This window comes from Sus scrofa, chromosome 1, assembly GCF_054392235.1.
Source record: "Sus scrofa isolate SSC_HxYL_T2T_F1_AM1 chromosome 1, Sscrofa_HxYL_maternal_Yorkshire_Landrace_v2.0, whole genome shotgun sequence".
Lineage (NCBI taxonomy): Eukaryota > Metazoa > Chordata > Mammalia > Artiodactyla > Suidae > Sus > Sus scrofa.
Window position 1 is genome coordinate 195,607,892 of NC_139383.1, and position 26,964 is coordinate 195,634,855.

The following is a 26,964-nucleotide window of genomic DNA, read 5'->3' on the forward strand; positions in this document are numbered from 1 at the left end:
ACAGGGAACTATATTCAATGTCCTATGATAAACCATAATGGAAAAGAATATGAAATATGAATAGGTATAGATGTATAACTGAATCACTTTGCTGTACAGCAGAAATTAACACAACATTGTAAATCAACTATACATCAATAAAATTTAAAAAATTAAAAAACTATGTGTCTGTTAGAGCTACTTTGACTTCTGTGTCTATCATCTTCTCTAATGTTTTCTATATCATTTCCCCTTTCCATCTCTTTCTGGGGTTTAGAAAAGCGTGTCATTTATGTTCTTTAAAATGTTTTGATTGTGTTCTTTCCACTTTTATTTGTCATGTAGTGTATTTTGGTAATGACTTTCTATCTCCAGTCTACCATTTCTCCTGAGCTCTGCTGGCTTGCCTTTTATCCCTATTGTTTTTTGAACCCTTCCTTTGTTTCCTTGGATAATTCCTCTTCTATCTATATTCTTTATCTTTAGTTTGATTACATGCCTTTTCTCTTTTCTTCCTTCCTCCAGAATATATGCAGACAGCCTGGATGGTTTTACGATACCAACAGGGGAAGATTTGTGGGAGGAGGAGGTCAGGAACAATTGGGTAGTTTTCAGCATCCTATAACTGTGACTTCCTCTTTCCTAAGGGTTCACATACTCTTCATATTTGGCATTCAGGAGGTTAGTGTGGTGTGCAGAAAAATCCCTGAAACTACCTCTGAAAACTCCCTTAAACTCTCTCTTTATCAGCCAGCTCCTAGATCAGATTAGAGACAAAACAACTTACTGCTATCATGGGCTCTCTTTCAGCTGTCCCTCCCCTGCCACTTTACACTGCCGAACTGGAGTCTCACTAGGGGCAACCACTGCTTCTGCCATGGTCTCCCCACGTCCCTTAGTCTTGGTGCTTCAATTAAAGACTCTTTGGAACTGTCATCTATTTTCAGAAATATATATACTCCCACCTGAGGTCCAAGGCTCTCAGTGTTCTCCATCATTTCTGTTCAAATTTGAAAGTGTGTGGCAAACATTCTTCATGATTGATGTTTGGAATGGTATTATTTCCCAGTTTCACTGAAGATGGGATTAGGAATCAAGGAGTGGCTTATCTACATGGTTCCAGGTGGTTCAATCTCTCATGAGATTACAGTCATCTCAAAGCTTGATTGAGGCTGGAGAATCCCCTCCCAAGCTATAATAGTTGCTGGCAGGTTTCAGTTCTTCCCTGACAATTGACCAGAGGCTTTAGCTCCCACCACATGGGCCTCTCCAAAGGGCTGCTAACACATAGCAACTTGCTTCCCCAGAGAATGTGATGAAAGTGATAGGAACAAAGTTAGAGGGAGCATAAGAGAGCACCCCAAATAGCAATCATATTCTTTTTGTTTGTTTCTTGTCCTTTTAGGACCGCACTCGTGGCATATGGAGGTTCCCAGGCTAGGGGTCTAATCAGAGCTGTTGCTGCTGGCCTACTCCAGAGCCAAGCAATGCCAGATCCGAGCCACGTCTGCAACCTTCATCACAGCTCATGGCAACGCTGGATCCTTAATCCACTGAGCAAGGCCAGGGGTCGAACCCTCAACCTCATGGTTCCTAGTCAGATTTGTTTCCGCTGTGCCACAATGGAAACTCCAGCCATCATATTCTTTTATAACAATTCCAAAAGTGACACCATTACTTCTGCTGTACTCTATTGTTCACAAAGATCAACCCTGGTACAAGGGGAGAGAGGACTGCACCAGGGCATGAATACCAGAAGGTAGGGATCATAAAGGCTATCTTGGAAGATGGTTACCACAAGCATATGTGTGTGTCTACTTGTACATGTATGTATATGTGGAAATGTATATATAATATCATACACACACAAGTTAACTAGAAGAATGTTTACAACAATTCTAATTTTGAATGTACTTAACACTATAGCTTTAAAATATATGAATCAAATACTGATAAAACTACAAAGAGAAATAGATAAATCCCCCATCATAGTGAAAGATTTTAGCTCCTTTACCCAGTAATGAATAGATCAAACAGATCCAATAAAAATACCAGTAAAGATAGATAATTTTTTTTGTTTGTTTGTTTTTTGCTTTTTAGGGCCACACCTGCAGCACATGGAAGTTTCCAGGCTAGGGGTCAAATGGGAGCTGTAGCCGCTGGCCTACACCATAGACACAGCAATGCCGGATCCAAGCTGCATCTTCGACCTACACCATAGCTCACAGCAACACCAGATGCTTAACCCACTGAGCAAGGCCAGGGATCAAACCCACATCCTCATGGATACCAGATGGGTTTGTTACTGCTGAGCCACAATGGGAACTCCAAAGACAGATAAATTTTGAATACGACAATTAACAAGCTCCATATAGGAGTTTCCTTGTGGCACAGCGGGTTAAGGATCTGACACTGTCACTTCAAGGGCTTGGGTCGCCATGGGCACAGCCAAAAGATTAAAATAAAAAAAAAGCTTGATTTAATGAGTGTATATAGGATCCCATAAAACAATTTGAGAATGCACATTCTTTTCATGCTACACAGAACATTACAAAATTTGACTACTTAATAGTCCACAGTTTTTTTAATTAATGATTTTTACTTTTTTCCATTATAGCTGTTTTACAGTGTTCTGTCAATTTTCTAATGTACAGCAAGGTGACCCAGTCACACATATATATATACATTATTTTTTCTCACTTTATCACACTCCATCATAAGTGACTAGATATAGTTCCCAGTGCTATACAGCAGGATCTCATAGCTTATCCATTCCAAAGGCAATTGTTTGCATCTATTAACTCCAAATTCCCAGTCCTTCCCACTCCCTCCCCTTTCCCCTGGCAACCACAAGTCTGTTGTTCACATCCATGATTTTCTTTCTGTGGAAATGTCCATTTGTGCCATACATTAGATTCCAGATATAAGTGATATCATATGGTATTTGTCTTTCTCTTTCTGAATAGTCCACAATTTAAGTGTCAATGCATTTTGAAGAACTGGAAACACAATTTTTGACCACAATGCAGTTAAAATTCAAATGAATTTATAAAAAGATGACCATGAAAATCTTAGTTGCTAGCAAATTTTAAAATAAACTGCTAAGTTATTCGCAGGTGGTAGAGGAAATCATAATGGAAAATTTAAAATACACAGAACTGAAAAATAAAAACAAGTGCAAAATGTAGAAAATTTAGAGATTCAGGAGTTTCCATCGTGGCGCAGTGGTTAACGAATCCAACTAGGAAGCATGAGGTTGCGGGTTCGATCCCTGGCCTTGCTCAGTGGGTTAAGGATCCGGCGTTGCTGTGAGTTGTGTTGTAGGTTGCAGAGGCGGCTCGGATCCTGCATTGCTGTGGCTACAGCTCTGATTAGACCCCTAGCCTGGGAACCTCCATATGCCGTGGGAAGCGGCCCTAGAAAAGGCAAAAAGACCAAAAAAAAAAAAAAAAAAAAATTTAGAGATTCAGCTACAGCAATGCATAAAGGGAAATTTGTAATCATAAGTGGATAATTTAGAAAAGCTAAAAGATCAAAAATTAATGGCAAATTTAAGTTATTAAAGTTACAAAAGAATAAACCTATGAGCAGTAATAGAAGCATGGAAATAATAAGACAGAAATTAATGAAAACAAACGTAAAAAGGAATCAAAAAGCAAAAGCCTGGTTCTTTAAAATTACTAATAAAATTAACATACCTCTGGAAGTTTAGTTTAAAAAGAGAGATGATGAAAAAAAATAAAATATAAAGAGAGATGATGCCTGAAAAACCCTCTCAATCAGCCTCTGATGCTCATGTTGGGATCCCAGCAGCTGCCTTTTTCTTTCATGATCAAACAAATGATCTCTGTCCTAGTGTTTATGAATCACAGTTGCAGAATTCTTGTTGATTTGTCTATTTTTTCCCTTCTCTGAGTTTATCTTTTACTTCCAGGGGAGGCATTTATTTTCAACAGGCCACAGAATCTTTCTTTTGTGGCATTATGCTAAAGGTATGGCTTTGGAGTAAGACATACTCCATTTAGACCTATAAAACTATGAAGTATCAGGGCAATTTATTCAACATGGCAATTTTCAACTTTTTTTTTCTGCTCAATTTTCTCATTTGTTAACAATGATTCTTATCTTGCAGGGTAGTTATGGACTGAATGTTTGTGTCCCCCTAATATTTATATGTTGAAACCCTACCCCCCACCTTTATACTCCAATGTGATTGTATTGGGAGTTTTTTAGGATTGGGTCATGAGGGTGGTGCCCTCAGGAATGGGATTAGTGTTCCTGCATGAGTCACGGGAGACAGCTTGCTCTATTTTATTGCTCTCGGCCAGGTAAGGATGCGACTAGAAGTCTGCCCCTGGACAGAAGGCTTTCACCAAAACTCAACTATTCTGGCATCCGCATCTCAAATTTCCAGCCTTTAGAACTGTGAGAACTAAATTTTTGTTGTTTATAACCTATCCATCCTATGGTATTTCTGTTAAAGCAGCACAAAACCATTCTATGGTACTTCTCTTAAAGACAGTAGTAATAAGGTTAGAATAAAAGTACTTAGCATGATGCTTGGAACCCAGTAAACACGCAATGCACGCTGATCATTATTATTATAATCCCCATTCCCAAGGGCAATTTTCTGTGTATTTTAGGCATAAATAGATCTTTGCATTTTTTATTCTAATTTCTATCAATCATCTATTGACTTTATTTATTTGGGGAAAGGGCACATTTTTTAATTTTGATATTTAAATACCCTTTATTGATATGTAATACCTGAGATCTCTGGGAACATGATGGTGATGGCTTGTGTCTCTAATTGCCTTTAATGTACTCACAGCCTCCCTGTGAAACTGTATCAAGTCCTTATGAATTCTCTTAACTATTCAGATGGCAAAGTCTCTTGCTTTCAAGACTCTCAACAGTGAATTGATATTTAAATAAGTCAGCAGGCCAGGAGTTCCCGCCATGGCTTAGTGGTTAACAAATCTGACTAGCATCCATGAGGACACAGATTCAATCCCTGACCTTGTTCAGTGGGTTAATTATCTGGCATTGCCGTGAGCTGCAGTGTAGGTCGCAGATGCGGCTCAGATTCCAAGTTGCTGTGGCTGTGGCGTAGGCCAGCAGCTACAGCTACAATTCACCCCTTAGCCTGGGAATCTCCACATGCTGCAGATGTGGCCCTAAAAAGAAAAAAAAATAACTCAGCAGGCCAGATGGTATCATTTTCCTTGTGGTTATCTCACAGATGCTCACAAGGCAGTTTTTCTCACACCTCCGGCCTCTTTAAACCATTTATTAATATTTGGCCCATTTGTGAACTGAAATTTTTAGGTGAAAGTTTTAAAAGATTGATCATTAGTAAAAAGTAATATTAAAAATTCATGAAGATCATTTCAGATTTTTAAGAGAGATGACATTGAATGCAATTTTTGTCAAGCCAGTGTCAAAAATAACTTGAGCTGTAGGTCACATTGGTTTCTTACTATTTATTTCTAACTCAGAAAATTCAAACTCACAACCAAAAGTGGCTGAGAATAGTATCAGGCGTGAATAGTACCAGGATTTTCTTTCAGACAATTTTTGCTATTATTTGGATAGATGTGGATAACTATTTTCAAAGAGCAACATCCCCCATCCCATAGCTATTTGCAGTAATCCTCTGCTCCTCCTTTCATTAGGTGAGCTCTCTTCCATCCTCTGCATAGTTTTTCCCTTTGGAATGCTCCTTTTTGGAACCCAGCCATCATGCTTTCAGAAGGTGCAAGCCATCCATGTGAAGGAGAACCTAGGTGTCCCAGGGACAGCCCCAACTGTGCTCCCAGCCAGCAGCCAGAATGGACTGCCTGCTCTGTGCATAATGCCATTCTCAGACAGAGGAATCTTCCCCCTGCTCCCCAACCCCCTTTCTAAAGTTTGCTTTATGCCACTTTGCTTTTATGAAAGACCTTGTTTAGTGCTCACTTGTTTCTACAAACCCAAAGAAATCCAAAGGGAATTCGTGTTTATAGTGAAAGGTGAAATTAATGTTTAGCCTTCACTTTGCATCAGCCCTTATACAAACATGCAGCCAGAGCAGCAAGGGAGGCACCACCAAGCTCCCTCCCAGGAAACTACTCTCAGCATCTCATCATCAAGCTGCTACATCTTTGAATTGTGCACATTCCTTAGCAAGATGTGTCCTAAGGTAATTGTATCTGTGCTTTATGCCAGTTCGGCTTAAGAAAGCTTTCCTAGGAACACTTCTTCTGATAGCAAGGAAACCTGTAGCCCAGCTCCTGGTTAGGCTGCCCCAAGGGAACAGCAGTGGCTCAGAGACAAGCTGTTCCTGCTGAGCCCTGTCCAAATTACAGAATGTATACAAACATACGATGTTGTTTTAGACCACTAAGTTTGGGGGCAATCTGCATGCAGAAATAGAAAACTACTTTAGGGCTCCATCAGATGCCAGGACTGTAGCTTATCACACTCAGCCACTGAAGTTTTAACCTGTTGGCTTAAGAGAGGTGGGATAAATGGATTCTCATTCATTCATTCATTCATTCAAATTCATTTTTTGGTCATAGTAGACTCTGGAAGTGATTAATTCACTGTTGCACCTTTTGACTGTGATTTCAAATAGGCTGATAATATCATTGATTTATTTCCCAGATATCTGAAGAATCATCAGGAGTTAGTGAAAAGTTAAGGTCTTAGTGATTGAGCCAATTGTACACGATTCAGTTTTCTGAAGAAATCCTGATATTTTATCCTCAACATTAAAAATCTAGATAAATGGGAGTTCCCGTCGTGGCTCAGTGGTTAACGAATCTGACTAGGAATCATGAGGTTGAGGGTTCGATCCCTGGCCTTGCTCAGTGAGTTAAGGATCCAGTGTTGCCGTGAGCTGTGCTGAAGGTCACAGACGTAGCTTGGATCCTGCTCTGCTGTGGCTCTGGCACAGGCCGGTGGCTACAGCTCTGATTAGACCCCTAGCCTGGGAATCTCCATATGCCATGGGAGCGGCCCTAGAAAAGGCAAAAAGCCAAAAAATAAAAAATAAAAAAAAAAATCTAGATAAATGGTGCCTAAAGTCAGCTTCAGGTAAGTTTCAGATACACCTTATGCTCCTGAGATTTCCTTGGATACTCCATCCTAAAACCCTTAGCCACTTATTCTACCCCAGCCACAGTCAAAGCCAAAAAACTCCACTGTAGCCCCCAAGGTTCTGCTTCCCGAGCCTGACCAGCCTGTCACTGTGAGCTGGGTCACTCCTTTTGCTGGGATCCTCATCTAGGCCAACTATCCCTGGGCCTGGTAGTTCTGGTGCCTCCTGTCCCTTCTGGATCTGGATAGATACCATACCTCAGGGCATGGGGTCTACCTTTCCAGAGGTCACCAAAGGGTCTTTTATTTATGAAAGTAAGTTCTCCAGAGACATACAAACAGTGTGGGTGTGTGTAAAACAGCCTACTATTCTCTCTGAATAAAGTACAGTGTGGATTAGCATTCAGGTGTAGCCTCTTTTTATTTGAATATCATTTTTTTTGTCACACCCACAGCATATGGAAGTATCCAAAGCCAGGGACTGAATTCAAGCTTCAGCTGTGACCTATGACCATAGCTATGGCAATGTCAAATCTTTTAACCCATTGTGCTGGGCTGGAAATCAAACTTGCACCTCTCTAGCCACCCAAGTGGCTGCAGTCAGGTTCTTAATTCACTGTGCCACAGTGGGAATTCCCTTTAATATCATTCTTATTACATACCTTCCTGGTGCTTTCAGTGAAGATCTCAGCACACTTCTTCCTGTTAAGATTATGACTCACAGGGAGTTCCCGTTGCAGCTCAATGGTAACAAACTGGACTAGCATCCATGAAGACGCAGGTTCAATCCCTGGCCTTGCTTGGTGGGTTAAGGATCCAGTACTGCAGTGAGCTACGGTGTAGGCTGCAGACACAGCTCTGGCGTAGGCCAGCAGCTACAGCTCCAGTTTGACCCCTAGCCTGGGAACTTGCACATGCCAAAGGTGCAGCCCTAAAAAGCAAAAGGCAAAAAAAAGATTATGATTCATCGAATTTGGGTAACCAAACAAATAATTAGCATGGGTTTTTAGGAATAAGGAGAACAAAAAGTCATCAAGAACTTCTCACTCACATATTATATCACAATATGCCAAGGGCTGATTTATACGCTGGTACGCATCAGTGATTTCTTCCTACTGTGAAGTACTAGCATGCATGCACAATGGGTAGTAACTGCTCCTCCACCATGTGTGCCTTTGTTATTAGCTTCCACAATAGAGTCATTCATTAAAGGATTTGCCAATAGCTTTTTCTGTCTTCTCTCTGAATATGATTCTTATCTTTTGCTTTGCAACTATTGTTCAGCAATGCCATGACATGTATCTACTTTTAATAAGACTTATAAGAATGAATGATAGGCATTGTTTTGCTCTAGCAGCACATTTAATCGCTTTCATATTGGAGAACATTATTTTCTGTTTGTCTTAGAATAGAACAGATGCTTGGTTCATCTGAGTGGTCATGTTGCTTTGTTTGAATATTACACAGAGGATTCATGCTACTATTTGACAACATTCTGAAGCAGACAACATGCTGAGAACTGGAGAAGAATAAATTGATGAATGAACATCATTCAATTTCAAAGATTCATCGTATTTCCTTCTTGTATTTTTCAACTTTGGTTACTTGTAAGAAATCAGTATACTCATAGACTCACTTGTCCCAGCATGACTAGGCTCACAGTCTATATTTATTCTAGATTTCTGGTCACTTTTTATATTTATCTGGTTATTCTCAATTATAGGGTTTATATTATTATTTTCATTACTATATTTACACTTCAATGAACAATTTTTAAGCTACTGTTGCACTGGACATAAAAATATAATAAAGAGTAAACAACAAATATAAGCACTATTAAATGATGTAAAAATATGTTCGCTGAGATAAATTATTCCACATTAATTGAATATAACCTGAAGCAAACTGATTGAAGTAGTCCTTGTAACATATTTACAACTCTAAGAATGTAATGATTAAAAAAAAAAAAAAGTGGAGTTCCCATTGTGGCACAGTGATTAATGAATCCAACTAGGAACCATGAGGTTGTGGGTTCGACCCCTGGCCTTGCTCAGTGGGTTATGGATCTGGTATTGCCGTGAGCTGTGGTGTAGGTTGCAGACACGGCTCAGATCCTGCGTTGCTATGGCTCTGGTGTAGGCCGGTGGCTATGGTTCTGATTAGACCCCTAGCCTGGGAATCTCCATATGCCGCAGGAGCAGCCCTAGAAAAGGCAGAAAGACAAAAAAAAATAAATAAATAAATATTAAAAAGAAAAAGGTGATCCGTGTAATCAAGATGGCAGAGTAGAAGGATGTGAACTCACTTCTTCTCATAAATACATAAAAAATACATCTACCAATGGAACAATTCTCACAGAACATCTACTGAACACTAGTAGAAGTCCTCAAACCCTGGAAAGGACAAGGAACATTTCCACATAACCAGGTAGGATGAAAAGAAAAAAAAGGGGGGGAGGGATAGGATGGGACCTGCACCCCTGGGAGGGAGCTGAAAAGAGGAAAGTTTCCTGAATCCTAAGAAGCCCTCTCACCATCAGAGAGATCAGCCAGGACAGAAAGGGAGCTTCAGAGGTTCAGAGGAGAGTGTAACAACTGGTCTATGGCATGCGGAACAGGGAGAGACTTGCACAGACAGTCCTGCCACCACCCTACACGCCCCAGCATGAGATGCACATGCAGGTGGAGGCTGGGGGCTGGAACTCAGGGTTTAGTGGATAGACCCGTGAAAAGACTGCTATTGGCTGTTTGGGACAGCCTGAAGGAGCTGGAATGTGGTACAGATGCAACTGGGGGTGTTTGTGGAGGAAGCCCGGGTCTGCCATAGAACTGAAGTGCCAGTGTTAAGTGGCATGGGAAGGGAGAAGAGGGGGGGTCCCAGAAGCCTCTTTCTCCACATTCCAGCCCACCTCCAGGGGCTCTAGGAGAGTGTGCCCCAGCCACTACCTCAACAGATGCCAGCAGGTTGTCCACGTGCAAAGGTGGGGCTGAAACCACAACTGAGACCTAGCTGAGACTTAGAAAGCAGAGCTGAAATCTCTCCCTGTGGCTGTGTGGGCCTCAGATTTACACCTCCATCACCTGCTGTGTAAATTCAGAGCCTGAAGGACATCTGAGTGGACAATAGTTGCTCCCAATGCTGGGGAGGCCCTGGCCTTAGCAGCTATGGGCTTTGTGGAAATGTGCATGCAGGGGCTAAGCCAGGCCAAGTTCTGAGTTCCAGCCATAATTCCCACAGCAGGTCCAGGTATACAACTAATACAGTCCTGGGGCCTGACTTCAGTGGATCTGTGCTGGTAGCCTTGTGGAAACAACACCTGAGGGGCACCAGGGCCAACTGCCAGCATTCCCAAGGTTGAGTTGGGGCTGAGGACAGAGCCAATAACAGTGTACTTTGTGAGCTCAAACAACAGATGACAGGTGACACAACAGAGCACAGTCACTGGTGAACATCTCTGGCAGAGGAATATGCAGTGGCTTCTCTCTCAGGGGGAGCAGTCCATTCCTTACCTACCTTATACCACAGCTCAGAAACAGATTTGGCCTTCCACTCCAACAACTAGGGAACAGACCCTGACACCCTGACAGGGCAGTGAAAACCAGAGAACAAAGAGGAGGTGTATCTCAATATCCAGTGCAGGCTCTGGTCACCATAACACACCTCCTATCAAGGGGATAATGGCAAGCATACACTGAGAAAAGAGGCAGCAGTCATTCACACTAAAAACAGCTCTCATGTAAAAAAATATTAAGCCCACACAAGCTACTCAGAGATGATCCCACATAAAAATAGCCCTCTAAGACCACAGTAGATAACTGTTCCTCATAAGTAAAATGAAGAAAAAGAGGAGCCGCTCCCAATTAAACGATCAAGAGAAATCCCCTGAAAGAATAAACAATGAAATAGACTTCACTGAGCTTGACACTGAGTTCAAAAGGGAGATAGTGAAAATATGGAAGGCGTTTAAAAGGATTATTGGTAGAAATGCAGATTACTGTAAAAAGGAACTAGAAACTACAAAGAGGAGTCAAGAAAATTATAAAATTCATTTGCCAAGATGAATGTTGAGCTAAAAGCAATGAATAGCAGAATGAATAATGCAGAATAATAAGAAATAAGAAAAATCTCAAATAAACAACCTAACCCATCACCTAAAAGAATGAGAAGGAGTTCCCCCTATGGCACAGTGAGTTAAGAATCCAACTGTAGTGGCTTGGGTTGCTGCAGAGGTGTGGGTTGGATCCTTGGCCCAGTGAAGTGCATTAAAGGATCCCATGTTGCTACAGCTGTGCCATAGGTTGCAGCTAAGGCTCATATTCAAACCCTGGCCTGGGAACTTCCATATGTTATGGGTGCAGCCGTTAAAAAAAAAAAAAAGAATTAGAAAAAGAAGAACAAACAAAACCTAAAGTTAGCAGAAGGAAGGTGATGATAAGGACTGGAGAAGAAATGAATAAAATAGAGATTACAAAAACAATAGAAAGAAAATCAATAAAACTAAGAGCTGGTTCTTTGATCTTTGAAAGGGTAAACAAAACTGATAGACCTCTGGCCAGGCTCACCAAGAAGAAAAGAGAGGAGACACAAACAAAATAAGAAATGAAAGAGTAGAAATCAAAACTGATACAACAGAAATACAAAAACCCATAAGAGAATACTATGAAGGATTACATGCCAACAAACTTGACAACCTAGGTGAAATGGACAACTTTCTAGAAATACACAGCCCACCAAAACTGAATCAAGAAGAAATAGAGGAGTTCCCGTCGTGGCGCAGTGGTTAACGAATCCGACTAGGAACCATGAGGTTGCGGGTTCGGTCCCTGCCCTTGCTCAGTGGGTTAAGGATCCGGCGTTGCCGTGAGCTGTGGTGTAGGTCACAGAGGTGGCTCGGATCCCGCGTTGCTGTGGCTCTGGCGTAGGCTGGCAGCTACAGCTCCGATTCGACCCCTAGCCTGGGAACCTCCATATGCCGCGGGAGCAGCCCAAGAAATAGCAAAAAGACAAAAAAAAAAAAAGAAGAAATAGATAACTTGAATAAACCAATCACTAGAAGTGAAATAGAATCTGAAATAATTTTTAAAAAAACTCCTTACAAATGAAAGTCCAGGACCAGATGGCTTCAGAGGTGAATTCTATTAAACATATGAAGAAAAACACATACTAATTCTTCTCAAACTTCTTCAAAAGATTGAAGAGGAAGGAACACTCCTAAAGACATTCTATGAAACCACCATTGCCCTGATACCCAAACCAGAAAAAGACACCATTCTAAAAAAAATCAGGCTAATATATCCGATATACATAGATGCGAAAATTCTCAACAAACTATTATCAAACAGAATCCAAAAACACAAAAAGATCATACATCGTGATTAAATTGGAATTTTTTTTTTGTCCTTTTTTTTTTTTTTTTTTTTTTGCCTTTTCTTGAGCTGTTCCTGCGGCATATGGAGGTTCCCAGGCTAGAGGTCTAATCAGAGCTGTAGCCACCGGACTGTGCCAGAGCCACAGCAACGTGGAATTCGAGCCGAGTCTGTGACCCACACCACAGCTCGTGGCAACGCCAAATCCTTAACCCACTGAGCAAGGCCAGGGATTGAACCCTCAACCTCATGGTTCCTAGTCAGATTCATTAGCCACTGTGCCATGATGGGAACTCCGTAGAATTAGATTTAGAATGGAGGAGCTCCATGATTAAACTGGTTTTATCCCAGGGTCACAACGATGGTTCAACATACAGAAATCAATCAATATGATACACCACATCAGCAAAAGAAAAGACAAAAGTGACATGATTATCTCAATAGATGCAGGAAAAACATGTGATAAAATTCAGCATCCACTCATAATAAATACCCTTACGAAAGTGGGTATAGAGAGAACATATCTCAACATAATAAAAGCTATTTATGACAAACCCACAAACAATACTCAATGGTGAAAAGCTGAATAACTTCCCACTAAAATCTGAAACAAGACAAAGATGCCCACTCTCAACCGCTTTCATTCAACATAGTATTGGAAGTCCTAGCCACAGCAATTAGGCAAATGAAAGAAATAAAAGGTATCCAAATTGGAAGAGAAGAGGTAAAACTGCCACTATATACAGAAGATATGGTACTATATACAAAGAACTCTAAGGACTCGACACAAAAACTCCTTGAACTGATCAACGAATTCAGCTGCTGTGTATGTTAGTAGCAAACCACTCATAGCTGCACCTTTTATTCCCCCCCCCCGCCCCCGCCCCCACCCCCAGATAATTGCTCTACCAGAGAGAACCAGCTCATCTAGAGGTGGCTGGGAGGTTGTTAGCCACTTCCCCTCACCCTACCAGTAACTGACTGATGTGGGGATCAAAGCTCTTGCCTCAAGGGAGGGCTAACTGATGCAAGACACATTCCAAAGCCCCAAATAGGAGCAGTGTGAAGATAGACTCCAGCTGAAAGTATGGCTTTGCTTGGCTTTTACTCCTGTCCTATCCTGTTACCCTTCTACCTTGCAGGTTTCTCCAGAGAGCACTGCTCAATAAATGACTGACCAATCCCATCTCAGGCTTTACTTCTAGGTAACCAGACCCAAGTCTTTAAAAGTTATTATGCTCATTCTTTCACTGATATGTCTAGAAGTTTCCAGGTTTTTTAATTTAATGGTCCAGTATAGTTTTTTAAATTTTTATTTATTTTTTTAAATTTATCTTTTATTTTTGTTTTTTCTTTTTTGGCCACCCTGTGGCATATGGGGTTCCTAGGCCAGGGATCATATCCGAGCTGGAGCTGCAACCCACACAGCAGCCTGTAGCAGTACTGGTCCTTAACCACTGTGCTGGGGTGGGACTCAAACCTGTGTCCCAGTGCTCCAGAGACACTGCCAATCCAGTTTCACCCAGAGGGAAAGTTACTTTTTTAAACTGGCGGACCATCATGGGGTTATTAACTTCTAGTTTTGCAAATAAAAATTGAGGAAAAATCCTATGACAGACACTATTGCTAGCATATTAAAATTTCATGTGCTTTTGTTTTCAGAATCCAGTTTTATTCAGGTATCTGGTAGTCAGGGGATTCGGGTTAATTGGGCTCATCTTTGGCAACAAGGAGTGAATTTTGATAGTATAAGCCAATAATGTAATCCCCTTGCCACCAATCTGTGTAGGAGTGAGACTTTACTTAGTTTTAGCCAATGAGATCTAAAGCAGGAGTTCTGGGAAAGGTTTTTCTTTCTTTCAAAAGGAGAGGTACATGAAGAAACAGTGCTCTTCAGGGTAGGATTGGGTTGTAGGACTTGAAGCTTATACAATTTGGGGGGCCCTTTTAAGGAAGAGGGTATACAATTGTCTTGCTTTTTCACAGTTTACAAAAATATATGACCAGGTGAATGCATTACTAGGGTCCTCTCCAGGAATTTGGAAGGAACCTGTGTAAGCAAAGGATTCTAAATATTGAGCTTCTTCAGTTTTTTGGTAAATCACTACTGGCAGCCTTTTTTTCTTTTTCTTTTTTTGGCCACTCTGCAGAATATGTAGTTCCTGGGCCAGAGGTCAGATCTGAGCTGCAGTTGTGACCTATGATGCAGTTTTGACCTTTGCTGCAGCTGCGGCAATGCCAGATGCTTTAACACACTGTGCCAGGCTGGGGATTGAACCTGAGTCCTGGGACTGCAGAGATGCTGCCAATCCTGTTGAGACATATTGTTGTCTTCATGGGACAAATGGAACTGTTGCAGCCATCTTGGGACCATGAGGAAAGTCACCTTAAGGGGACAAGCCAAAACACTGCAGATGACTCAGTGAGAAGGAAGGAAACTTGTTGGAATCACAGCACTGGATCTTCCTTGGAACCCCTTTAAGTTTCCATTTAAGTGCAGGCTTCTTGTATGAAAGGTGCTAAAAATCTTTACTATTTAATCTACTTTTCAAATAATCTATAAAAAGCATCCAAAGACAACTATCATTTACTGTCTCCATTGTTTCACACACACACAAATACGCACAACCCTAAATATGTAGAAGGGAGATAATGTCAGAATATAGGATGGTCCTTTACATGAAAATAAATTGGCTTTATGAAGACATGGAAACAACCCAAATGTCCATTGACAGATGATTGGATTAAGAAGATGTGGTATATATACACAATGGAATACGACTCAGCCATAAAAAAGAACAAAATAATGCCATTTGAAGCAACATGGATGGAACTAGAGACTCTCATACTGAATGAAATAAGTCAGAAAGAGAAAAATAAATGCCATATGATATCACTCATATCTGGTATCTAATATAGAGCACAAATTAACCTTTACACAGAAAAGAAAATCATGGACTTGGAGAACAGACTTGTGGTTGCCCAGGGGGAGGGGGAGGGAGGGGGAGAGAGTGGGAGGGATTGGGAGCTTAGGGTTAACGGATGCAAACTATGCTCTTGGAATGGATTTACAATGAGATCCTGCTGTGTAGCACTGAGAACTATGTCTAGATGCTTACTTCACAGCACAATGGAAGAAAAAATTATGTATACATGTATGTGTAACTGGGTCCCTATGCTATACAGTGAGGAAAAAATAAATAAAATAAAAAAAACCCCAAACAAACAAACTCTCTACTAATAGACCATTAAGTAAAAAAAAAAATAAAAAAATAAATTGGCTTTATGGAAAACTCAATTCATTATCTTTTTTTTTTTTTTTTTTTTTTGTCATTTTGTCCTTTTAGGGCTGCACCTGCAGCATATGGAGGTTCCCAGGCTAGGGGGTCTAATCAGAGCTGTAGCTGCTGGCCTACCCCAGAGCCACAGCAATGCCAGATCCGAGCTTCCTCTGCGACCTACACCACAGCTCATAGCAACACCGGATCCTTAACCAAGGATGCCAGGGATCGAACCCACAACCTCATGGCTCCCAGTCAGATTCGTCTCTGCTGTGCCATGACAGGAACTTCGATTATCTTTTTTTTCTCATTGGCTGTATACCCAATGAAAACTTCACCATGGTATTTGGGCAGCACTGGCCTATACCAGTGTTACTCAAAGTGTGGTTGATGGACTAGTGCCAGTCTGTGAGCTGTTTGTTACCCACCTATAATGAGATAAGTACCAAAACTGAGAGAAATTTTAAAAACTTGTACAGCATTTAGAGATTTGACAGTAATTTTGTTATAATTAATGAACCAATATTGATACATTATTATCAATAAAGTCTATACTTTATTCAGATCTCCTTAGTTTTTATCCAACGTCCCTTTCTATTCCGGAATTCCACACAGGACACCATGTTACATTTAGTTGTTATGACACCTTAGGCTCCTCTTGGCTGTGACAGTTTTTCAGACTTTGCTTCGTCTTGATGGTCTTGATAGTTTTGAGAACTGATCAGATGTGTTGTAAAACATCCCTTGCCATTAGGGTGTTTTGTTTGTTTCTTTTCTCTCTTAATTTCACTGCAGCAAGTAACTTGAGCATTGACAGCCAAACTTTCTCCATTATATCACATTCTGTGGTGGGTTATCACTGTCACAGTCATCTTTTTTTTTTTTTTTTTTTTATGCTTCCTCTGATATATTTGTGTTGATATAAGGAGTCCCCTAAACCTTGCTTCTTTGGGGATTTTTTCTTTGATCCTTGTGTCGAGAAACCTTGCTATAATGAGCCTGCTTGGGCTTTGATGATAAAAGCCTCACTCAGTATGTGTTTCCTCTCTGGAACTTGATTTCTCCAGTTGCAAGATGTGTGTTAAACAGTGTATATAAACCATTGTATGCCACTTCCTTTTATTTATTTTTGTAATTTATTAAAGTATAGAGGGGTTTTTTTTCCTGTGTTTAATGTAATAGCCTGTAATTTTTGGCTTAGATCTCCTTTTTGCTTTTGAAGCTTTTGATTTCACCTTGAAAACCTAGCTCTTATTTCTTGCCTTACTTATTTTGAAGGACACAGCCATGAGCTTGAGTTTTTTTTTATTGGTTGTCCAATAAGTCAACTAAGTAGGTGTGGAGGTTTTTCAAGAAAAACCTTTGCCTTAAGGCTTTTGACTCTTATTTTAAAATTGTGTTAGGACTGTCCTTGCCCCTGTCGTGATCTTTACATAACAGGTGGCAACACAGAAGGATGAAGAAAAGCACATGTAAGACTATATTTTTATTCAGTGATGTTCATGTGTAAGATACTATTTCTGCCCCAGCATTTCTCGGCTTGCTTCAAAGGTAAATTGCTCCCGTTTATTGCAGGAAACAGGGAACAGGGATATATTTTTAAAATGTTGTGCCAGAGCCATTTTTTTCCCGAATGTATTTCTTTGGAATAATATTATTTTCTTGCTACACTTTTGTCTGTATTTGCCTCTGATCTGGAACTATAACTTCTAGATGTCTGTTGTGATTTGTTTATAGCCTTTCCTCTTTTTTTTTTTTTTTTTTTGCTTTTTAGGGTGGCACCCACGGCACATGGAGGTTCCCAGGCTAGGGGTCTAACTGGAGCCACAGCTGCTGGCCTAGCCACAGCCATAGCAACGCGGGATCCGAGCTGCATCTTCGACCTACACCACAGCTCATGGCAACGCTGGATCCTTAACCCACTAAGTGAGGCCAGGATCGAACCCACAACCTCACGGTTCCTACTTGGATTCATTTCTGCTGCGCCCTGAGGGGAATTCCTCCTATCTCATTTTTTAAACAATTCAAGGAAAGACAAATTATATATTCTCCTGTAGGTCTTTCTTGCCAAATGTGATTTTGCCATGGGGTCATTTGTTTATTCGCTCATTCATTTATCCATAGAGTCAGCACATGTTTAGAGAGAACTTGTTATGGGGCAAGGCTAGGGTGAGGTATTGGAGATACAGTGGTGAAGAGAGACAAAACTCTTAATGAGAAGCTTTTGATTTAGTGGGAAAGAGACACATTAAGTATATATTTGCATATATATTTAAAGATGAAGAGATTCTGATCAAGGCTGTGCAGAATAAGTAAAATTGCCCTAGTTTTTTGATTGGAGATGGGGTGGGGTACAAAGGCTTTCCTTTTTAGAGAAATGGCATTTAGACTGAGACTTGAGGGTAAGGTAACTGATCAGGTGAGGTGGAACAAAAGACCTTTCTACAGTGAATCCATATGCTGGGCAAATCTGATTCTCTTTGCTTTTTTCTTTATCCTGGAAGAACTCACTCATTCAAATAATATTGAGAATCTACTATGTGCCAAGCAGAGATGAAAACTTGTGTGTGGAAAGAATGTTGTATTAAATGCCCTTTAATGGTAAAGAGAAATAATTTCATTTATAATTCTGAGATCAGTTTTGCCTCTAGAGTTTATTTCTTTTATTTCAGCAATTGATTATGAAAATACTTAAATAATAGCACTAAGGATAGAGGGGTGGATATTCATCATAATAAAATAATATTAATTGTGAACTTATCAATAATTTTTTCTGAGTTTCAATTTCTTCCTCTTTAATATGATGAACTTGATATTGTGCAGTGCTTCTCTAAGCTTGAAGTTTTGGTTAAGAGTCACTAACTTTCAGTGTTTGTCTATGAGAAATAATTTTGGCAGCATTATTACTTGGAAAGTTTTGCATAAAATATACCAAAGAACTACTTCTGTGAATATGGTTTTGAATTACATGAAGATGTTTTCAAGATCTTATTTTAATACAGCTGTCAGTAAATTTCTTATCATTGTTTATTTCTGTTTCAATTCACCAAATATACTATTGCTTGGAAACTTGAACTCAAGGAACACTAAACTAATCAAGTGTATATTCAGGCAAGTATAATCAGTTATGTAGTTAATTATGTATATAAATTTCTTTTTTAATCTACTGCTGTTTAAGCCCTGAGATTTAAAACTGTTATTTGGAACTGGAAAGCAAAATTTAATGCCAGGCATTAGATATTTTCCCCCTCCTGCTCAGTTGCAGAAAATTACAAGATACTAAATCTCAGCCTGAGAGTGCAGTTATGAAATGTTATATTTTTCATGTAATCTGTGCACACATATATACACTTATATTGCTTGAAGGGATATGCAAATACTGTTAAATGTGTTACTGTTTTGGCCAGAAACAAAACCTCTGGCAAAAGACTGAGAGAGGGCTATAGCATTATGCCAATTTTAAACCGGCTTCTATTATTCCTCTTCTGATTTCTGGCTGAAACATGAGCCACCTTTATCTTTCTGCATAGATGGCACCAACCCAGCTATTCCCTCATCAAAGTAATTAATAAAGATTCCAAATGAGTCATAATTTCATATAAGGAGTGGTTTTGGCAAGAAGATGACTTGGCTGAACTCTCTTGCTTCTCTTTATCCAAAGAGAATATTAGAGTCCTGGCTGCATTTCTGCAGTGTATCCCTATACACCACCACCTGCCACAGGATAGAATGGGAGGTTTTGCTTCCCACTCTAAAGATGACAACACAGAGAAGAAAACGTCTACTATACTCAGGAGGGAAAAATAAACCTAATAACTGCTTAGGTGGGGAATGGGTATGGGGTCTGATAAGGTAGGATTGGAATACTGTTTTCATCAGCTATTTGCTGTATAACTTCAGGGTCCCTTTCTAAAAATGGGGTAATGACACTGTAACCTACATCACAGCCACAGCAACACAGGATCTGAGCCACATCTGTGACTTACAACACAGGTCACGGCAACACCGGATCCTTAATCCACTGAGCGAGGCCAGGGATCAAACCCGCATCCTCATGGATCCTAGTTGGGTATGTTAACCGCTGAGCCATGAAGAGAATGCCACCCCTTGCTTTCTTAAGATGTAGGTCAGTATACTGACATTTCTGTGGAAAAAAATAAACTAAAATCCACATTGAAAAGTGATGAAGGCCGATGAGTTTACTTAGGAAAAAAAGAGGATTACATTGCACAACACCTACCAGGCTCTTTAAAACTCCTCTTACAACACTTTTACTTTGCCAGATTTCAGTACCTATATCAAATTTCATATGCATTAGTTAGGGTAATGATAAGTTACCATAACAAAGAGTCCAAAAATGCAGTGATCAAAAGAAAAAAGGGTTTTTTCTCTCTCTTGAAACAGCTAGAATGTAAATGATCCTGGTCAGCAGCACAGCTCTGCTCCTCTGTTATTCAAGAACCCAGATTCATTCTAAAGCCCTGTACTGATATCATCTGCATAATAAAACTGGATGGATTCCAGATGGAGGGAAGGGAAAAGAGGGTGTTGAGGCACAACTCTACATCTGAAGACCCAGGCTCATAAATTCATATTTCACTTCTGCTAACATTTTATCTTAACTTGCCGATAACTTAATCACCTGACCACACCTACTGTAGCAGTTTGCAAACTGGCCACAATTTTTCACTCTGCCCTATACCTAACCTTTTTCATGTGACTTTGCAGCTCATCTGATTTAAGAGGTAGAATTTGTTTCTCTTCCTCTTCCAACCTGGCCTGGACTTGTGATTGATGAATTATGGCAGAAGTGATGTGGCAGTTCAGAGCCTAGATTTCAAGGGCTTTCTACTTTACCTCTTGGATCCTTTCTATCTGCCATGTGAAAAGTGTCCATTTTATTTATTTATTTATTTATTTATTTATTTTGTCTTTTTGCCATTTCTTCGGGCGCTCCTGCGGCATATGGAGGTTCCCAGGCTAGGGGTCGAATTGGATCTATAGCCGCCGGCCTATGCCAGAGCCACAGCGACGCGGGATCCGAGCCATGTCTGCAGCCTACAGCTCACAGCAACACCAGATCCTTAACCCGCTGAGCAAGGCCAGGGATCGAACCCACAACCTCATGGTTCCTAGTCGGATTCATTAACCACTGCGTCACGATGGGAACTCTGAAAAGTGTCCATTAAAAAAAAAAATATACAACCTAAAAGTTGAGAGTTAAGTTTTATTTGGGGCAAAACAAGGTATATAGCCTGGGAGGCAGCATTTCAAAAAGCTCTGAAATACCACCCCAAAGAGGTAGGGGAAATGTCAGTATATATGAGATTTTGGTGACAGGGCAGGGGTATGGAGGTACCTGCAACCGAGCACACATTTTTACAAAAGGTTGCTGCTAGTATCTTGACGGTTATTGCTAGTCACACAGAGCCGAAGTCACCATGAAGGATGTTAGTGCTTTTCTAGATATGAGGAGATGCAAGAATTAGACTCACCAAATCTCCTGAAAATATCTATTGGAAGACCTGTTCTGCCAGTTTTCCCAGAGGACAGAGTGCCTCACTCCTGATCTCCAACCTAAGCTCCTTTTGGGGGGGTGTTCAGGGTTGGCAGCTACAGCAGCTCATGATTCAATCTGTGTAGAGGCAGAAGGCAAGCAGCAATCTCCAGTTCACAAAAGTGAACAAGTCTCTGTGAATAAATCCAAGTAGCCTGCTGGAAGATGAGAGACCATGCAACAGAGATGAGACTCCCCAGCTGAGCCCAGCCCAAATCCATGACCCACAGAATTATGAGCTAAATAAATGGTTATTTGCTTCAAGTTGGGTTCTCTGGGAAGCAGATGCTGAGACGGACTCAGGAATACAAAATACCTGTGAAAGGAAAAGGAAGGAAGCAGGGTTTGGTGGGGGGCCATCAGAGCATGATGTTTCTGACAAAGCTCCATCAGCCCAGTGAGGAGGTCCAGAGCAAAAACTGCCCCTTAGAGAAGCCCTGTACTGGACAGAAATGGCTAGACCTTTGTACTACTGCCTTTCTTTAGTCATGGGCTAGGTCCTACCATGAGAAGAGAATGGCTTCAGTGTGAAAGCTGTCAGATAATTTCACTTCTTGCTTCCAAGTAGTGAGTTCTCACTCGAAGACTCTGAATGGTTTATCTCCATGTATGCCACATTGTTTTAAACTAAGTTTTAGGGTTATTTGTTATGCAGCAAATGCTAACTGATTCACATAATTGTAAGTGAGGCTGGGAAATATAATTCAGCTGGGCAGCCTTAGCAAACAAAAGTATCAACCATTTTTAGAAAGAGAGTAAGTGTAGATATGTATGTATGTATGTAGGTGATCACAAATGCTTAAGTCAATATTTAGCCTTCATTACCTACCCCCCCTTTTTTTTTGGTCTTTTTGCCATTTTGGGGGCTGCTCCCGTGGCATATGGAGGTTCCCAGGCTAGGGGTCTAATCAGAGCCATAGCCACCAGCCTACGCCAGAGCCGCAGCAACTTGGGATCTGAACCGCATCTGCAACCTACACCACAGCTCATGGCAACTCCGGATCCTTAACCCACTGAGCAAGGCCAGGGATCGAACCTGCAACCTTGTGGTTCCTAGTCGGATTCGTTAACCACTGCGCCACGATGGGAACTCCTTCATTACCTACCTTTATGTAATTGTATGTATTGTGAAAATGACAGCTAATAATATATAAAGTACCTAGTATAGTGCTCAAAGCTGGATCCAGGTTTTGTGGACCAGAAGCTTATGTAACTTGAAGGTCCTTTTTTAAAGAAAAAGAACACAAAATTATACAAAAACAAAATGAAGTGCAAGACCTTAGAAAGGCCCTTGTAAGTGACAGCCCTGAAACTTCTCCTTCATTAGCTTTATAGTAAATCTGCTCCTGATGATGCTGATAGATGGTAGATGTCGTCAAGTGTATGCTATTATTTGTCCATGAAAACAAATTCACATAGCCGTTAATTTATTAGTCGTCAGCATTTGCACAAACAAGATGTCATCAAGTTCACTTAGGTGCAAAATATACACCAACTTCAATTTCCTTTTGAGGGGAGTGGGAGGTCCTTACCATAGGCAGAGGTCACTCATTCTTTTTGTCTTTCTATACTATGAACCTGTGACAGGGAAATCTGCAGCTTTGGGAGGCAGAGTCAGGCTTTCACTCTAGAAGCTGAAACTACCAGAAATGCACTTTCTGAGCCTGCTGCAGCCAAGGCAGAGGCATAGCACCAATCATTCAGAGTACATGACCTGGACTTTGAAATGAGAATAATGGTGAGAAAGGAGCCCAGTAGAATGCGGTCTGGTAGCTGTTTGGAGACACAAGTGCAGTGTCTCTGGCAACAGTGCCCAGTGTCCAGTGTCGGTGGGGTGGAAGTGCAAGTTGCAGTGGCTGCACCCAGGGACAACAGCATCAGTGCATAGAGATCCTGCACCAGTCTGAATATAGATCCGGGCCTGGTTCTCAGTTGCCCAAATCACCTTCCATGAAATGTCTAATACCTTTTCAATAGATTTCCTTTCTTGCTTAAGTTAGCCAGAGTAGTTTTCTCCTGCTTGTGCGTGAAACCCTGACTGACATACTACACACGGATTTTTAATTTCAGCAAACCCAACTGGGGAGCAGGAAATGTTCCCTTCCATTTTGGGTGAATTCTTACATCTGGGGATGCTGTGGAAAGAAGACTGCTTACATGAGAATCCAATGAAAAGCATTTTCCTCCTTCAAGTCAGATTATTTTTTTGATGTTTTCAGCCGTTTACTTGCTATATGACCTTGCTATATGGCCACACAAGAAACTCGGTTTCTGGAGTTCCCGTTGTGGCGCAGTGGTTAACGAATCCGACTAGGAACCATGAGGTTGCGGGTTCGATCCCTGTCCTTGCTCAGTGGGTTAACGATCTGGCGTCACCATGAGCTGTGGTGTAGGTTGCAGACTCGGCTCGGATCCTGCGTTGCTGTGGCTCTGGCGTAGGCCAGTGGCTACAGCTCCGATTCGACCCCTAGCCTGGGAACCTCCATATGCCGTGGGAGCGGCCCAAGAAATGGCAAAAAAAAAAGACACACACAAAAAAAAGAAACTCAGTTTCTAAAATTTCTAAGATATCACTTAGAATGCATGCACCTGAGGTTGGTGTGAGACTTAAATGTGACAGCATATTTGAAAGTGATCTTTAAATTAAGGAGTCAACAAATCTAAGTTATTTTTAAATATAAAAACACTACCAAGCTCTTGCTCCAAAACTAATACAATAATTCCCCCCTTTGGATAGTAATTACGAGCCTTTACATATTCTTCACATAATCTGAGCTTGTTCCATCTTGTTGGTATAGTTAATTGGTAGCATTTACTGTGTCAAATGTACATTTGTAATTTCCTTCTTGCTGTATAAGTTGTAGGAGTCACCCATCTCAACTACCCTTAGATTTTTTTTTAAATTTGTGAAGGAATAAATTTTATCATTTGGGTTCTTAAAAAAAAAAGAAACGTAATGTGGGAGAAAATAATAATTTCATGATTACTTATTCAATCCACAGATTGATCTTAGCTCTTAGCACTTAGCTCTTAACACTGTAAACCAGTAATAATGGGGAAATAAAATCACTAAAAAAGAAAAAAGAAATTATCATGCTAAGTGAAGTCAGTCAGACAGTGAGATACCAATGTCATATGCTATCACTTACATGTGGAATCTAAAAACGGACACAATGAACTTCTTTGCAGAACAGATACTGACTCACAGACTTTGAAAAACTTATGGTTTCCAAAGGAGATAGGTTGGGGGGTGGGGGGATGGGCTGGGGGTTTGGGATGGAAAAGTTGGGTTGTAATGATTGTTGTACAACTATAATTGTAATAAAATTCATTGAGTTAAAAAAAGAAGAAAAAAAGAAAAATTTTCATTTTTTGGCCTTTAGTTACCTATTGTTGAGTTTATTTTGTATATTATTATGCATTGTTGCATAACACACAGCTCCAAATTTTGTGCCACAAGACATTTTATGATACACACAGAGTCTGTGTGTCAGGAGTTCAGATGGGGGACCTAGGAGCAGCTTGTCTCTGCTCCATGATGTTGAGGCCTCACCTGGAAAGGGACTGCTGGTACCTCAGAAGCGGTGACTGGAATCATCCAGTGGCTTCTTCACTCACAGATCTGCTGGTTGTGCTGGGATGACGCAAGGCCAGACCCGGCTGGGATTCTTGCCTGGAGCCTGGAGGTTTGGCCTCTCTGTGTGGTCTGGGCTTCTCACAGCATGGCAGTTGGGTTCTGAGAAGAATTATTCAGAAGAAACTTCAGGAGAGGGAGCATTCCAAGAGAACCAGGCAGAAACTTTCTGACATTTTATGGATTAACTTCAGAATTCAGAGTGTCACTTCTGCTATACTCTATTGGTCAGAACAGCCACAAGCTTGCCCAGATCCAGGGGAGGGGAACCACAGACCCCACCATTCAGTGGAAGAAGAATCAGAGAATTTGAGGGCCACATTTAAAACACATACTTTGGAGGATTTTTCTGTATGGCTTCCACAATATTCTCATACATACATATGTATTTAAATACATTTTAAAAACAAAGATTAGACCATACCATGAATTCTGTATTAAGCATGATTTTATGTAACAAGAAAATGAAAGTTTTTCCACTGACCAAAGAATGGATTAAGAAGATGTAGTACATGTACACAATGGAATACTACTCAGCCATAAAAAAGAACAAAATAATACCATGTGCAGCAACATGGATGGAAGTAGATATTCTCATACTAAGCGAAGTAAACAAGAAAGAGAAAGACAAATATCCTGTGCTATCATATATCTGGAGTCTAATATACGGTACAAATGAACTTCTCTACAGAAGAGAAACAGACTCATGGACTTGGATAATAGACTTGTGGTTGCCAAGGGGCGGGGAGGGAGTGGGATGGACTAGGACTTTGGGGTTAATAGATGCAAACTATTACATTTGGAGTGGATAAGCAATGAGATCCTGCTGTATAGCACAGGGAACTATATATAATCACTTGTGATGGAACATGATGGAAGATAATATGAGAAAAAGAATGTGTATATATATGTATATATATGCATATATGTGTGTGTGTATATATATATACGTCACTTTGCTGTATAGCAGAAATTGACAGAACACTGTAAATCAACTATAACTAATCTTTTTTTAAAATAGAAAAAAAAAGGTTTTATTGAGATGATGTTCACTCCCAAGAATCTTTAAATTTTGAGAAGTTCTATACAATGATCTTAAAATGATCACCAAAGTATATTTTAGAGTTTCTTAAAGGTTAATTTAGTCAGAAAAATAAAATTTGGGAACAATGATAGCCATTGAGAGTTTAAAAAGTCTAAACAATGATAATGTTTCTAATTTCAAAGATATCATGTGAATTATGGAGTTCCCGTCATGGCACGGTTGTTAACGAATCCAACTAGGAACCATGAGGTTGCAGGTTTGATCCTTGGCCTTGCTCAGTGGGTTAAGGATCTGGCATTGTGGTGAGCTGTGGTGTAGGTCACAGACATGGCTCAGATCCCACGTTGCTGTGGCTCTGGCGCAGGCCGGCGGCTACAGCTCCAATTCGACCCCTAGCTTGGGAACCTCCATATGCTGCGAGAGCAGCCCAAGAACTGCCAAAGAGACAAAAAAAAAAAAAAAGGTATTGTCTTTTCATCTGAAGATAGGACACTAAACCTGGTCCTATTATTAAAAATGAGAATGAAATAAGGTGTTATTTCATGTGAAATATTTTTTACGATAATGTGAATTCCACATGGGAGAATCATGGTTTAACTTTGTGTGGTCATAGGTAGGGCATTCCAAACATGGCCATGCATCAAATCACATGGGTGACATTCCCACTGTGGCTCAGAGGCTTAAGAACCTGACACAGTGTCTGTGAGGATGCAGGTTCAATCCCTGACTCAGTGGGTTGAGGAGCCAGTGTTGCCACAAGCTGTGGTGTAGGTCACAGACATGGCTCAGAACTGGCATTGCTGTGGCTGTGGTGTAGTCTGGGAGAAGCAGCTCTGATTTGACCCCAAGCCTGGGAACTTCCATATGCTACAAGAGCAGCCCTAAAAAGAAAAAAAAATCACTTGGGGGCCTGTGCACCTGTAGACTGTCTTTGAGTTCCTCATCAGTATATTTAGAAGTGCTTTTCTCTGAAGACTTCAAAGATTCTACTTATGTAGGCCAGCAATTTAGGCACTGTCTTC

At 40.6% G+C, this 26,964-nt stretch overlaps 1 protein-coding gene across 1 annotated transcript in view; it reads right to left on the reverse strand.

The window, feature by feature from the left end:
• LOC110262228 (exonuclease 1-like) overlaps window positions 1-26,964 on the reverse strand; it is a 56,292-nt gene that overhangs the window by 19,276 nt on the left and 10,052 nt on the right. Inside the window, exon 2 of the mRNA XM_084981649.1 lies at window positions 24,817-24,999. Within this exon, the coding sequence (XP_084837775.1) occupies window positions 24,817-24,861 (45 nt within the window). The 5' untranslated portion in view covers window positions 24,862-24,999. The remainder of the gene's footprint in view (window positions 1-24,816; window positions 25,000-26,964) is intronic.